The following is a 14,724-nucleotide window of genomic DNA, read 5'->3' as shown; positions in this document are numbered from 1 at the left end:
ACCTCTCTGAGTGGAGGGTCGGTGATACTGTCCAGCTTGACGGAGCCCTCGTAAGTCAGGTAGTGAAAGACGTTGAGGGCACGCACCGCCTCCGGGCCTCGCTGCTTGTAGCCGAAAATAAGGTCAATCCACTGATGCAGCTGACATGACACAAACTCGCTTTCCAGGGCCTGTGAGCGGAGTGCAGGGCAATTAGAGGTGAGAGGCATACCAGCAGCACACGGCACATGGGCCAGAAGAAACAGCACAAATTGTACTTCCACACAACACTGAACACAACAAAACACAGCCTACTTTACTGTGAACGGATGACCTACCAGGCAATACATCCCATCAAACATCACAAAACTAATGAAGAGCACTGTAAGGGGAAAATGACTTGCATTCAGTTAAATAAAGATACATTTTTAACCCATTTTAGTGTGTATAAACATTACAAGACAAAAAAAAAAGACAAGAGCTGCATCCCTTCCCTTTAATATAATCAGCTAACTCAGGACAAGCCTCCCATATCACATTTCTCTGTCTACTTAAAATACAGTCCGACTATCTTTGCATGGAGACAAAGAAATTGGTTCAATACTAACAGGGATCTCATTTACTGTAAAACCATTCACAGGAGCAACATTGATAAATTACTTGTGAGTGTGGAAAGGGAGACATGATTTCTTGTGGGAGTGTTAGTGAGAGATTTGGGATGGGATTTAAGGCTGATAACTATTATAAATATACCTATGGAAGCCATGCAGTGGGGGTTTGATGTATTGTTCCATAATACAGTACAATATAATTCCCATACATGCTGGTGTTAGGCTTTGCTAGTGGAATTTACACTCCTCCCCTCGCGTCAGGAATAACAGCCATTACCAACAAAGCCTGCTCGAGCACACAGAGGCAGAGTTTGCCACAGGGCATATCACTTCAATTGAAAGTGGCACATGCAAAGATGGGAAGTGGGAGGGAGGGAGAGAGAGGGTGGGAGGGAGGGAGGGAGGGAGGGAGAAAGAGAAGGATGGAAGGAAAAAAAAAGAGGAAGAGTGAGACAGAGGGTGAAGCAGGGAGAGATATTCACTGCTAGAAATGACATAAAAGAGGAAGCAAGAGTGTGGGCTAGCTAGTGAACAGAACAAAAGAAAGACAAAAAGAATGGAGGCAGAGGACTGTGATTTTGTGGGCGTGTGAATACACTGGTCTGCGAATGGAACAATGCAAGGCAAAATCACACATGTATCCTTCAACAGTGAGAAAATATCCACTGTAATCTGTTTTTTTTCAGCCATCCTCTGTCCTTGTTTTGGAGATGCAGACATGGCCATAACAACTCCCAGCTTTACAAGCCGGATAGAGCTGGACCAGGCAGTGGGGGTAGAGCATGAGGAAAGGTCACCTCCATGAGACCAACCCCGCTCTGTCACTCCAGCTGAAAAGGTCAAGTGTGTTCCCAGAGCCTCTTTCTACCTCTGGTCCAAAAACACTGTGGCCCCCCCAACCTCCGGATACATAACATGCATGCAACTTTGTGTCTTCCTATCGGTATTATTGAAGTTTCTTTGCTTTTAAGAAGGAACTACTCATCAAGTATTAGAAAGTGGAGTCATACCATAGAGGATTTTTTTTTCTCATGTGAAATGTTTTTCTTCACATGGGCCTTTATGAATCTTAAAAAATGAAGGAAACAAAAAAAGACTTCTGGGTATCGAAGACTGTCATCTCCAAAATAATTAGCACTTGCCTAAATTTGGAATTAGCATCATGCAGCTTTTTTTCAGCTTTAACAATCTGACTTTATCTTTAATGTTCATTAAAAACAAATGTGGATATGTATTCAAAAATGCATCTGCACTGTTCTAAGCACATGCAATGTAGTTTTCGTATTAAACTGAGTTGAGCTGCTGAGTTTCTACAGTAAGCGATTCCAGATTAAAGGGAGAACAGACTTTTGACGGTTGGATCTCCATTTCTTTGTCCGTGCTGCTCCTGAAACCTGCTGGGAGTTGTGGACCACATGTTGATACGCAGTCTGTATTAAACACGCACACACATGCGCACGGAAAGGGCCCTGCACGCTGCCAAAGTGATGAGGCCTGGCATTACAGAAGGTAACACTATAGGGCAAACTTGCCCTTAGTCCTGTCCTTTAGTGACATCACTGGGGTCAGGGGTACAGTGTTAGTATTGAGCGCTGCACTTTATTAGATGCTTCATGAATACGTCAAGGAGACACAGCTGCATGGGAAGGTTAAAAGGAAGAGTGGGGAATGGATGTCTTTGCTGATGTGAGAAGGAGGCAGAAAAGCTAAATGTAAATCATTCATTTTAAAAATACATCGAAATTGTATAATCCCAACCTATAATATATTCTCAGTATAGTAGTACAGTATATCGCCACTATCGGGCAGAAACTTCGTATCTCCATATTTTGCCACTGTCATTTTTTTTTTTTTTTTTTAATAAATCAATGCTATTGGTCACCCTTACGTCTGTCTGTGGGTTTTACAAACAAACAGTGACAAGGCAATTTTATCTGACTTTGTTGAAGGTAAATAGCCCAATATAATGTTTTCAAATTAGCCTTTGTGCATTTCAGTATAAAGTACTGAAATGTACAAAAAAACAACCATAGTACGTAACATGACAGGATGCAGTGTGCTGTCAAATACTTCAGTGCACTTTATAAGAATGAGGATGGCCTCAACTGAATAGTATAACAAGAATATATAAATACACCTAATGAAATGAATCATTACTATGAATTGGACAGTCATCTTTAGAAAATTACACATAGTCAGAATAGTTTTAATTTCTATAAGTGTCATTATTGCAATCTTAATTGGCAAGGAATAAACGGAGGAGAAAGTAAAAAGGATGTAGGATTTTTGGTAAGTAAGGTTTTAATTCTGACTGAAGATTTTTATCCGGATAATAAAAGAAGTAATATTTTATACAGGTATAATTTGGGCTAGGGTAACCGTACCACTTAGAATTTGACAGAGGCCTAAACCTTACCATCCTGTTGATCCTAACAAGGTCTTCAGGCTTCTTGGCCCAGGCTGGCAAGTCCACGTCACAGACCATGGTCCGGTCCTCCCTCATTCCCAGATGGTAGCCGTTGCTGTTAACAAACATCTCCGGGAGGTAGTAGAACTCAGGAATCAGTTCCTGTGTTTAAAAGGAAGAGAGATGTTCACATTTTACAGCTTACTGACAAGACCACAACGTCTAGCACCACAGTTTTCACCATATAATCGCCCAACAATTCCATTAAGTGCAAGAAATAACATATGTGAGGACAGAGCCACGGAAAACAGAGGAAAAAAGGCTCTGTATCCCAGAGATGAAGTGAGAATTCAAGGGGAAAGGTAACACAAACAAACCTAACAGCAGGCCATGAGAAGGCGGTGAGAGGTGCTAGTCCAGTTATTCCAGGCCGAAGTGTTAGGTGTGTTAAATGAAACTGGAACTGAGTTGGGTTTTTCTCCCTGGTCTCTTGTGATGGGGTCAGGACCTCGCAGCAGAGGGGAAGTCAGCATGGTAAAGGAGCCCCCACATAAAGCCTGCTGTGGTTCCATACATTGAAGAGAGCAAATATGTAGCCGTGTTTTAAGAAAAGCCTATTTCTTAAGGAATTTCTCCTGTGTTGAATGAACATACTGTTATTTTTATATATATTTTTTAACCCCTTAAATACACATCATTTCTCACCTTCCAGGCGAAAAAAATAAGACCTAACACGCTCGACTCACATTGGAACTTTGAAGACTGGGTGCTGGATCCTTAATGTGGATAATAATATATAGAAGGTCATTTGGACTGAATTTATTGGAGTGCTGTCCAAATTACCTTTATTATTACCTTCCAGGCAATCATTCATACATCATGAACATTAATTTGCAAAGAGCTTGCTTGAGATGGGCAATCCACCACAGTGAACAGTTTAATGCCTTTATCTTTAACCTGAGTTACAGATAGAAAAAAAAAAAACTCACAACATTTGTGTTTGCTTATTATTTGTCTTCTGGGTTTGTTTTCCAAAAAACGCAGCTTTCGCAATGCTCTTTGGCAGCTAACTCTGAAATGTGGATGTCATACTATCCTTGAAAGCAAAAACATTTGGACAGACAGCACTTGCTTCCAAAAATAAGAAGAAAGGAGAGGCAATTTAATGATGACAAAAACTGTCATCGCAATCTGAAATTAAATGGTGTCAAGCAGTCAATCCAAAAACTGTGGCATGCTTTGATTAGGTAATGGGCTCAAAATGCAAAACTACAGATATGGTCATTTAAGATTATTATTATTATTTTTTTTTTTAATATGGCATTTGCAACATAAATGACTGTATACATTTTTTTTATGATTCTGCAGTCCCCACTCTGACCCTTTATCATTATAATCATACAGCTAAGAAAGGATGAGTGAGCAAAGCCTCTCCACAATGAGACATATGCACACGAGGAATGTAGATCCTCCACTCTGTCCTCATTAGAAACTATACACACAAGACAAGTGTCTCTTAGCCTGAGAATATGAAGGAGGGTGCATGTATTTTAACTCCTTGTATCAGGCTTGTTTTATGAATGCAGTGTTTGTCAGATTCAGTGGTACTATTGTGTTTTATACTGCCTATGGGATGCATAACACGCAGAGCTTTTAGGCCCCCATAAATCACCGGGTTTTGATAGAGCGAGTTAGCATGACATGGTACAGGCCAATAACACCGCTGGTCTGCTGTTGGTCACATTTCACCCTCTGCACACGACAGGGAAAGGGAGTAAAGTAGCCATTCCTCTCCGTTTCCCTCTGTCTCTCTTACATACACACAACCACACTTTCCCTCCACGTTTTCGCCAGTAAACTTCCTGCTGTAACTCACCACCAAGCCGTTAAAACTGCCAGCTCTGTTTTCAAGCCAGCCTCCCATGGCAGCCATTAATTCTGCAACAGCATCGTAATGGGCTAACAAGTCAATCACACATGCCTACATTGCTTTACACTGTCACCTTAATGACATGTTCGTCAAAATCTGTCACCAGCGGGGTGCTGCTGGATTCCTTCAGTGTTGGCAGTTTGTGTGTGTGTATGAGACAGTGTGTGTGTGTGTGTGTGTGTGTGTGTGTGTGTGTGTGTGTGTGCATGCGTGTGCCCACTACTTCCAAGAAAAGTCTGCTTCTCTGTGCCCATGGTGGCTGTGCCAGCTTAACATACCTGTGTGCGGCTGCACATAGAAATAAATGAGCGGTATGGATGCACAATAATGATGGGGTGGTCGAGGAGGTGAAAGCTAGGTCGGCACAGGATTGTTTCCATTTGACTTGCTCTTTTAGGAGGTCATCCCCATCAGGGGTTCAGCCTCCCTTGGTCTTGTCGTCATTACTGCTGGAGGAGGCCGGGGTTAATGAAGGAGAGACCCTGGTAAAAAAACAAGCTGCCTTTTAATCAGAGGCCTCATGGCCCGCTCGGTGTACAGGGCCGATGCTGACCTTAACCCCGCACTCTCCGCTCAGTCTCCGTTGCTACGTGGTGGCAGTGTGCATGGCATTTGTGTGTCTCTCTATATGTTTGGCATGGAAAGCTATGCTTTCATTTTAATTTGATTTGATTTTGGGCAGGATTATATTGAGCGATGCCCTTTTAATACATAGTATGTGCATGATTACAAATATAAAAATAAATTCAAAACAAGGTTGGAAAGTATGCAAAGAAAGATAAGAGAAATGGAGATTATTAAAAAAAGCATCACAGCAAATGTCAATAATCTAATCAGTCATTATAGTGGCATGCATTGCCTCATAGTTTAGCCCTATTGCATTATGAACCAAACAAGCTCTTGCATATTATTTTCCTGCTTCTTATACATTATGAAATACTGTTAGTAATCCAGCAATGTCCTCCACAGTACAATGCCTCTCCTAATAGATCAGTAGCCATCCTATGTGTGTAAAAACAAATGCATGCAGACATACAAGTAGTTGGAAGTAGGATGTATTTGTTAACAGGGTGGCGTTTGACTATTCAGCTGCTCAGCTTTCTGCCTCTGCCTCACATTCTGTAGTTGGCTGCTCTCCCCCAGATCCTGGCGAGTAAGAGCCCTGTCCGTACATAAAAGACTACATTTTAAATAGCTTTTGTCATTAATGCTTTATTAATTGCCTGGGGCAACACTACCCGATGCAGGGTGTGCTAGAAATACATGACACTTTGAGGTCAGTGCGTATTCCTGCTGCGTGCTATGCAGTGGGCAAAATGGAGGCGAATCAGCAGGGTTCAGCGTTTTCGGTGACTGCTCTGTGGATTTGCAGAGGGAGGGCTTTGTCTTACCCTCAGACACAGCCTTTGTTCAAACTCATGAGTGCTTGCATGCACACATACAAGATCAGTCTACCTCTGAGATAGTTTGTTTTCTGCATGAGATAAATCAAATGTGCATTTCTAAGTGCTTAGGGTATTTCTGTCTTCGGTCTTTGTGAGTCGCCATTTGGATGAGGCATTTATAATTAATGGCATATATTTTTGCAGTGGTGTTGAAGCACATTGTCTGAGGAAGGGACCATAGTGAGTGAAAGGCTTGGTATGGTTATATTGCCAATTATATACACTGTATAGTTCCAATTTAGCTGGTAGATATGTGGTGCAATATATAGTGATATTTCCTATCATTGTCCTCAGAATTAGACACCCACAGGTCCATAACACCAGCTTAATAAAAGTGTCTGGCAAGGAAATGTATAATGATCACAGATTTAACTTCCACTTGTTTAATGGCACCATTTCCTTGACATGTGTATCCATATAAATGTAAACCATGGATTGTACTATTTGCTTTTATTGTGCTTCTCACCTTAACGTCGGCGGTGTCCCTCTGACAGTTTCTCCAGGAGCGGGCGATGGCTGAAAAGGTGCGTTCAGGGTGGTCGAATTTGTTGTTATTGGCACTAAGGAGGAACGTGGTGAAGGGCTCCTGCAGAGAAAGCAAATTAGACATCTCAAAGATCCCCACCCATATCTAAAGTCATCATCATCTTTTTCCACCCTCTTGATCTGCATTTCGATCGCAACCATCCTAATCAACGCAATGAAAATCTCAGTACAGTTTCACTTTAGTGGATTACCATGCAGCTTATTAAAATACATGTTAACAGTCTGAATTATTCACATTATTTCATTGTTATTCTTTTCTCAGCGGCAGACTAAGGGATCTCTGCAGAGATCAGTCATTCATTGTATCCAGGCCTGGGGGAGAATTAATTAGCGTTCTTCCTGAGTACAGTAAGCCATAATGATAATTGGCTCAAATTTGGTTTTCTCAGCCTGAGATGGAGACCACTGCTGGTTGAAGCGGATGGATCACTCACCAGAGGAAGAAAGGGATTGTGGAAACAAACGCACAGAGGCCAATCTAACTGCTGTCAAGGGAGCTCCCTCAGTTCATCAGCCCCTTCCTACTAATGACGGGGGAGGAGGAGAAATACTGTACAAACTCCCCATAAAGCTCTTTCAAATTAATAAACCAACTTCAAAATCAAATGTACACTGACTCAAAGAATCTGTGCAGGTTATAAGGGCCTCTTTTGTGGGATACAGATTGGGAGAGAGTGTTCCTCCTCTTCCAGAGTAAATGAGGACAGTGCTCAGTAACCTTGATGGACATGTCTCCAGCGCTCACTGGGTTGCCTGAAACACATAAACCTGTCACAGCAGCCTCTGTAAATCATTACCCAGCCACTCTTTATTTAGTTCACATATGCCGGTTTACTGGCCTGTGAAATGTGTTTTCTGAGCGCCATTGGTCTAACTCAGGCCCAATCAAATTGAGATGTCGAGCTGTTTCCTGTGCAGAAGCAGACAGACCTCGACGTAACGGCATCATTAAGCCTGACAAGTGACAATCAACTAATGCAGACTCAAAAAATGAAAAGCTGTCTGAGAATGTGGGCTTGACTTCATTCCTATTCAGATGCTCGACTAATTCGGGACATTTTGAACACAGTAGAATAATGAGTGTGAAGGTGGTTGAAAGAGTGATTTCACTCACTATTCTGACAAGCCAGTGCAGGGTGGAGGCAGCTGTGGAGTAGTGGGAGTTGTAATGACAAGGTGGCGTCTGGTCGTCTTCCCAAGTCTCATAACGTTCAGCGTAGAATGCTGCACGCTTCGGATTCAGAGCACCAACAGGCTGCAAAGAAAATAAGGAAATAAGAGGTTCAGTTCTTGCAAAAAAAATAATATATCAAAAATAATAATAATAATGATTTGCCTGTGTAAGTAAAACAAAGGTTTTGCCCTCAAGGCAACCCTGACGAAATTGTACATTGTGTTTCCTATTGTAAGCATTTGTAAGTGCTTTGTGAGGGCAAACTTTCAACTTGATATGCATTTGACTTTGCAAGCTTGACAAAAACACATAAACTGTATACAAAAATGTATTTGATGATTTTTCATTGCAAATTAGAAGTCCTAAATGTATCCACACTTCCTGTGTTGATGCTTCCTTTCGGAGAGTTTCTGACGTCCACATTTTGGCGAACATTAAATACAAGACAACCTCACTGGTAAAACTCTAAATAAGGAGAATAAACCTTCATACTAAACATGGAGCTCTGGAGCTCTGTACATTAATACAATTAATAAAATAATCTAAGCTAAAAACTGCAAAACAAGAACACTCTTTAAATATTAAAAAGAAAGCAGACAGCCTACAATTAGAAATGTAAAGTGTATTTTCTGTATTAGATTATTATAGCAATATATTACAACAAACCATAACAACTATAGTACACTGTCAAAGTGACCAGCCAGTTGTCATATTGATATAAAATGATAATAATGATCCTCTATGAATCATTGAGGATCAAGTCTACAGGAACAACACCTCAATGCCACGGCCACAATCACAGTCAAAAATACATGAAAGTTAAAAAGTAGGTTTTAAGTTATGATGATATTGTAATAACCAATTTGATATTAAAGGGGTGCTATGCAGTTTTGGCCATTTCTTGGCTGTTTTCTGGCTTTTTGCTGGCAGGTTTCTCTATAGAGCCCCCCCTGCAGCTTCAGAATAGATATCTGTACGGTGGCCGACAGGGGCAAACGCCCTGCAACTTAAGAAAACACACGGAAATAGACCAAACACAAGCAAATTAAGAAAACAACTTCATTAATTTGACAACATGTGCAGCATTCAGCAAACGCACTGCAAATACACACAACACAACCAAATACATAAACACACTGCAAATACACAACACAACCAAATACATAAACGCACTGCAAATACACACAACACAACCATACATACATACGCTGCTGCAAATACACACAACACAACCAAATACATAAACGCACTGCAAATACACACAACACAACCAAATACATAAAGCGCTGCAAATACACACAACACAACCAAATACATAAGCTGCACTGCAAATACACACAACACAACCAAATACATCAAACGCACTGCAAATACACACAACACAACCAAATACATAAACGCGCTGCGAATAAAATACGATGCAAAAAGAAAAACACACAAACCCCGAAAACAAATGCAACAAAAAAACGCAGCATCCAGATTACACAACGGAGGTTCTCCAGACCTCTAGAGGGAGCAGCTAGTGGAACAGCTGGATTTTCGAGAGAGAGAGAGAGAGAGAGCCGGCGGGACACGTTCAATCTCAGAACGGCGTGCAGCTGCTTTGAGATCATAGACTGTAAATATGAAGTCTATGTTTGAGATATGTTTTCTCTGGTTTGGTGGGTGTGTCTCTCAGGTCAGGTGATACTCAATCAGCAGAGACGTCTGTAAACTCGTGGTGATAAAACATTTAAAACTGCATCAGCGTTTAGCGTTGACGTTTGTTTAAGCCATATTACATCAGAGGGTTTCATTTCGAGGTCCGAAAGGCGCATCACTGAAGTATAGGCCTCCTCAAGTGTAATATTGTGATTATACAACAACGGTTACCAACAAAATAAGTGATCAATCTGTATTCATATTGTGGAGCAATTCGCTCTTGAAATACAAAAAACAGACAGGATTTCTAGTCCCTCCCTGTTTAGTAAACCAGCCAATTTACCGTGGGATTTATCAAAATGAATAAATCCCGCCTGCACATATAAACACAAAACTGCTTTGCTAACTCCATCGTGTTGTAAGTAAGACATCTGCTGAAAAAGTTATTGTATTCATTAGCATGATTGCCGTACTGTTTAGTTCACAAACATCCAACACACCAAAGTACGAAGAGACAGGGATCGGGCGCGAGCTTTTATTTTGAAAAGCCGAAGCTCCGGTTGCTGTCTGTCTGTCTGTCTGTCTGTCTCTCTCTCTCTCTCTCTCTCTCTCTCTCTCTCTCTCTTCCCCCCCGTGGGGTCTAAAATCCAGCTGTTCCACTAGCTGCTCCCTCTAGAGGTCTGGAGAACTTCCGTTGTGTAATCTGAATGCTGTGTTTTTTTTGTTGCATTTGTTTTCGGGGTTTGTGTGCTTTTCTTTTTGCAGTGCGTTTATGTATTTGGTTGTGTTGTGTGTATTTGCAGAGCGTTTGCTGAATGCTGCACGTGTTGTCAAATTAATGAAGTTGTTTTTCTTAATTTGCTTGGGTTTTGTCTATTTGCACGTGTTGTCTTAAGTTGCAGGGCGTTTGCCCCTGTCGGCCACCGTAGCAGCTCCTATGTTTACTCGTGTCTGACTCCTCTCTCGGTCAGTCTGCCGTTTCCTCTTTCTCTGTTCCTCCGACAATGCTTTCCTAGCTTTCTGTTTCTATTTAGCCGGCTCAGCCATCACTATGGTGTGAAAAACTCCATCGCTACCTTGTTAGCCGGTTCCTGAATGGGTGTATGTGTGCAGTGCCGTGAAGCAATCTATAACATGGCGAGACCTGATATCACGCCATACTTCTCGACGCTGAGGCCGCCGGCTCGCTGGCCGAAAGTTGCAAGGGTGGCTTTTCCGCTCACAGGCGCTAGGGGGGAGCGAGACGACCACCATTCAACTAAAAAAAGTCATATAACCATTCCAATGACTCCGACGCTGTTCAGTTAAGGTAAATTAAGCTAAAAAAAATGGCATAGTTCCCCTTTAAAGCAAGGCTAAAAGTTGTAGTCACCAATATTGCTGTCTGCTCTGCGTTTGGATCCAAAACTGAAGGAGCTTCAGTGAATATTTTGGTTCAGTGAGCAGCAGAAAGTCTGTAGCTCCGAGTACTGTAGCAGGCACATATTATGAGTAACTGTAAGCCAGTGTGAGTACTTTATGAGCTCTTTTCTTTGCTCTTACTGCCTTCTCATCACAACCACATAGTCGGACTTCACTCTCATTACTGTGTCATCGGGTCAGTAAGAACTACACCTTACGTGTAGTTGCTCCAATAAATGGCTTGTTGAAATACTGGAAGCTAAGGCTGTTTTAATTTTCACTGACACTTCTGAAAGATTAAAACTGACACTCATAACATAGATAAGGTTAGAGCTACAAGGCATTTCAAGGAGTTTGGCTTGTGGTCACGACACCAAAATTATCTCTGAGGGTCAGTACATAACCGTGCAAGCCGATGCTTTAACACATATTAAGTTTTTTATGCTATCAAAAGTATGAAGATAAGTATTTCTTCTGTTACTTTTGTTTTGAAGATGAGTAGTACATGTATTACTTTTTGTTATCCAAAAGTAGTCTTTGATTTAGTGTACCATCTAAGATCTTATATTCTCCAAAAACAAAAATACTTGGACTTCACTATTAGTACTTTTTTTTTTTAATAAAACATCAGGGCTAAACTTAACATAGTCTGACTCATGATGTACTTAATCTGATTTACTTATTGGGCAACCACAGAGTTCTACTCAAAGCCTCATAAAAGAGGGATCTGCCTTTGGAAGGCCATTGTTTTTTCTGCATGATCTTCTGCATGAACTACACAGTGCTAATCTACTTTGAGTCTCAAAATGGAAAATCTTACAGCTAACAGCAGTTCTAAATCAAATGTTAATGATAATGCGGCTATATGATAGTCTTGAAAGGATTATGGAAAATATTCACTCCACATACGTATTACTTACTTATTACACTAATTAGATTATTAGAGTGCACAAAAGCATCAATAGAACATTCATATTTTTGTGCAGCCCATAGCAAGTGAAGTGTCTTTTTTTTCTTGTACTATGCTTTGTAGGCATCACCTTCTGTGCAGTACATATAGGCAGTATAGCTATGCAGAGGCAACAGCATGTGGACCAGAAAGAGTTTTTGCCTGGTGACACAGATGATTTGCTGTCAGTACTCTCATCATGTCCAAACAAATGGCTGCAGTGACATGTATTTAAACCATACCAGGCAACGAAGCAACACTACATCTACTTCAATTTACAGGTACAAATCTTTTGTTGGGTGCATAGTGTAAACAACCTGATTTCCCCATTGCTTGTGTTAGGACATCAGAAGGAGTAGGAAAGCATAATTGAGCATAATTAACAGAGATGGACTTGCAGAGTCTTAGTAGTTCCCCATTAGGCTACATGTGGTGAGGCCGGCAGACAGGCTGGGGGAGAGTTCAAGGCAGTCAAGGAGCTTTACTCTGGGATTTGTCTGTCAGACCCCATTATTCTCCTCAACCCTAAAAAGTTCCTGTTGCGCTGTCTTCTGTCTGAATTTTACAAGGGTATGGTGGCAGGGGTAAGCAGGGTGGCGCGCTGAGGATGGAGGGAGGAGAAATGAGCGACTCCTGCTAAATGTTGGGGGTAATCCATGTGGATTAACCCTGGCTGACCTGATTTACACCCAACGCACCTACCAAGCCAAACACTAATCAGCACTGCTACTCCCATCTGTGTTCGGAGCCCTTCTGTGCTACTGGCCACTACTGATGGGAGATACCATGACTTACAGTATATACAATTTAGTGCAATGCAATGGTGTTAATGCAACATCACAAGTTATGATATTCAATCACCAATCAGTAGAATTGAATCATGACTGAAAATTTGAATGTTATATATGTATAGTCGGCTAGCATTTATTACAAAAATATTTTTATTTAAATAATATAGATTCTACCATAACATTTTCCTATTGTTAATATAAGAAGTAGAGGAAAACCCATTTTCTAAAATACAGCCTTTCATAATCATAACATGTCTCTTATTCATTGTTCTGCATTTGAAGAACTGCTGCCAGTTATTGCGAGGATATAAAAAGAAAAAGATACCCTCACTGCTATATTTATTTGACATCCATCCAATTATTTCATAGTTAGGCCAAACCTTGGATAGCTTGGTTAATTATTTAACCGCAGCCTCGGTAATAATTTCAATATTGTTCTGACACCATCACTCTTTTTGGCCCTGTGGCAGCTGTTTCATTTTCATGTGTTCTTAAGGCAACAAAATTACTCCCATTAAACATACGTTTAGTGGGGAATAAATTGCTTTCTTTGCCTTTTCAATCACCCCGTCCAATATAGCCTTGGAGGCCTATTGGCAGTCAATATTAATATACTCAGTACCACTGACTCAGTTATAGAGGGGACAGGGAGACTGGTAATGTAATCAATGGCAGCTTTTCCACCTAAAAGCTGCAGCTCAGAGGTCAGAAGAAATAAAATAAAAGCCCACAATTCAAAATTCACTAATTCTACCATTATTTAAATTGCACCATTATTTTTTTGGCTGGGTACAGTTTGTATCCAACCTCAGTGCGACAGACAGACTCTTGGTCATTTTGAAGATTATATTCATATCCATGTGTGGCACAGTGCACATGCCTCAAGCTCTAAGTCAAAATTAAATGGGGCCAGTTTTTTTTTGTTCTTCCTCAGAATTTAATGGCAGTCCACATCAGTGTTAGCACAATTGAATAGACTGAAAAAGAAGTTTATTGAGATCTGCATAGATTTATGGGGTGATAATGGCCTTGCATGTGACAACTTGGTGCAGCTGGAACGGGGTGCAAGCCACAAGACGTCTAGCACTCCGTAAAAACGCCGCTAGTGTAACTAATGCAGGTTGGAGCTGTATGAAAGATCCAGGTAATGCATGTGACAGAGGGAGAAGAATAAGGAGAAGACAGCTGCAGGTAATAGTAATGCGTGTAAGAGAGGAATAAGCAAACAATTCACATAACAGGTATTAGAACCAAAACTCACAAAATGGCAACGATTTTGATTATACAGTGTTAATAAATGTTTTCCTGGCCAAATCTTATTGTACCAGAAGAAGTTGGAAAACCACCTAGGCCGTATTAGCATAATCAAGACTATGTGATATGAAATATGTAGTGTGCATAAAAAGATATTACAAGCTAACATTACATTTCTTTCACTGCCACCAACCTCTCAACCGTTTCAAAAACACAAAACAAACCAAGTTACAGGGAAAAGCATGTTTACTGACAAGTTAAATGCTATTAACTATTTTATTAGGCGCTACATAAATGAGGCAAAAATGTCCTCAGTGTTCCCTTGGTGTTCAGGTGTGTAAACATAAATACAATAAGACATTTTCTATGTGAATGCTTTTATTTTGTTTCGAGAAAACTTGTTTGGTTGGTGAGCTAGGATAATTATACTGACTGCATGACAAAACTTGTATCAGTTCACTCACATCATTGAAGTTTTTCTTTGTCAGAGATTGCTGTCATTTTAAAGGGAATTTGCACTTGGCAGCTTGTTGAACACTGTTCTAATTACTATACAGCAAATATATACTGTAGCAAACTCAATGAAATGTAAAAAA

The 14,724-nt window shown here is 40.7% G+C and overlaps 1 protein-coding gene across 1 annotated transcript in view; it reads right to left on the bottom strand.

Moving 5' to 3' along the window:
* Window positions 1-14,724, bottom strand: part of nbeab (neurobeachin b) — a 118,642-nt gene that overhangs the window by 23,255 nt on the left and 80,663 nt on the right. The window contains exons 15-18 of the mRNA XM_078245694.1: window positions 8,033-8,173; window positions 6,839-6,958; window positions 3,007-3,159; window positions 3-170 (exon numbers count right to left, since the gene is read on the bottom strand). Of these exons, the coding sequence (XP_078101820.1) occupies window positions 3-170; window positions 3,007-3,159; window positions 6,839-6,958; window positions 8,033-8,173 (582 nt within the window). The remainder of the gene's footprint in view (window positions 1-2; window positions 171-3,006; window positions 3,160-6,838; window positions 6,959-8,032; window positions 8,174-14,724) is intronic.

Source organism: Sander vitreus, chromosome 3, assembly GCF_031162955.1.
Source record: "Sander vitreus isolate 19-12246 chromosome 3, sanVit1, whole genome shotgun sequence".
Classification (NCBI taxonomy): domain Eukaryota; kingdom Metazoa; phylum Chordata; class Actinopteri; order Perciformes; family Percidae; genus Sander; species Sander vitreus.
Note: the sequence above shows the minus strand (reverse complement) of the source record. Positions and strands in the feature narration are given on the sequence as shown.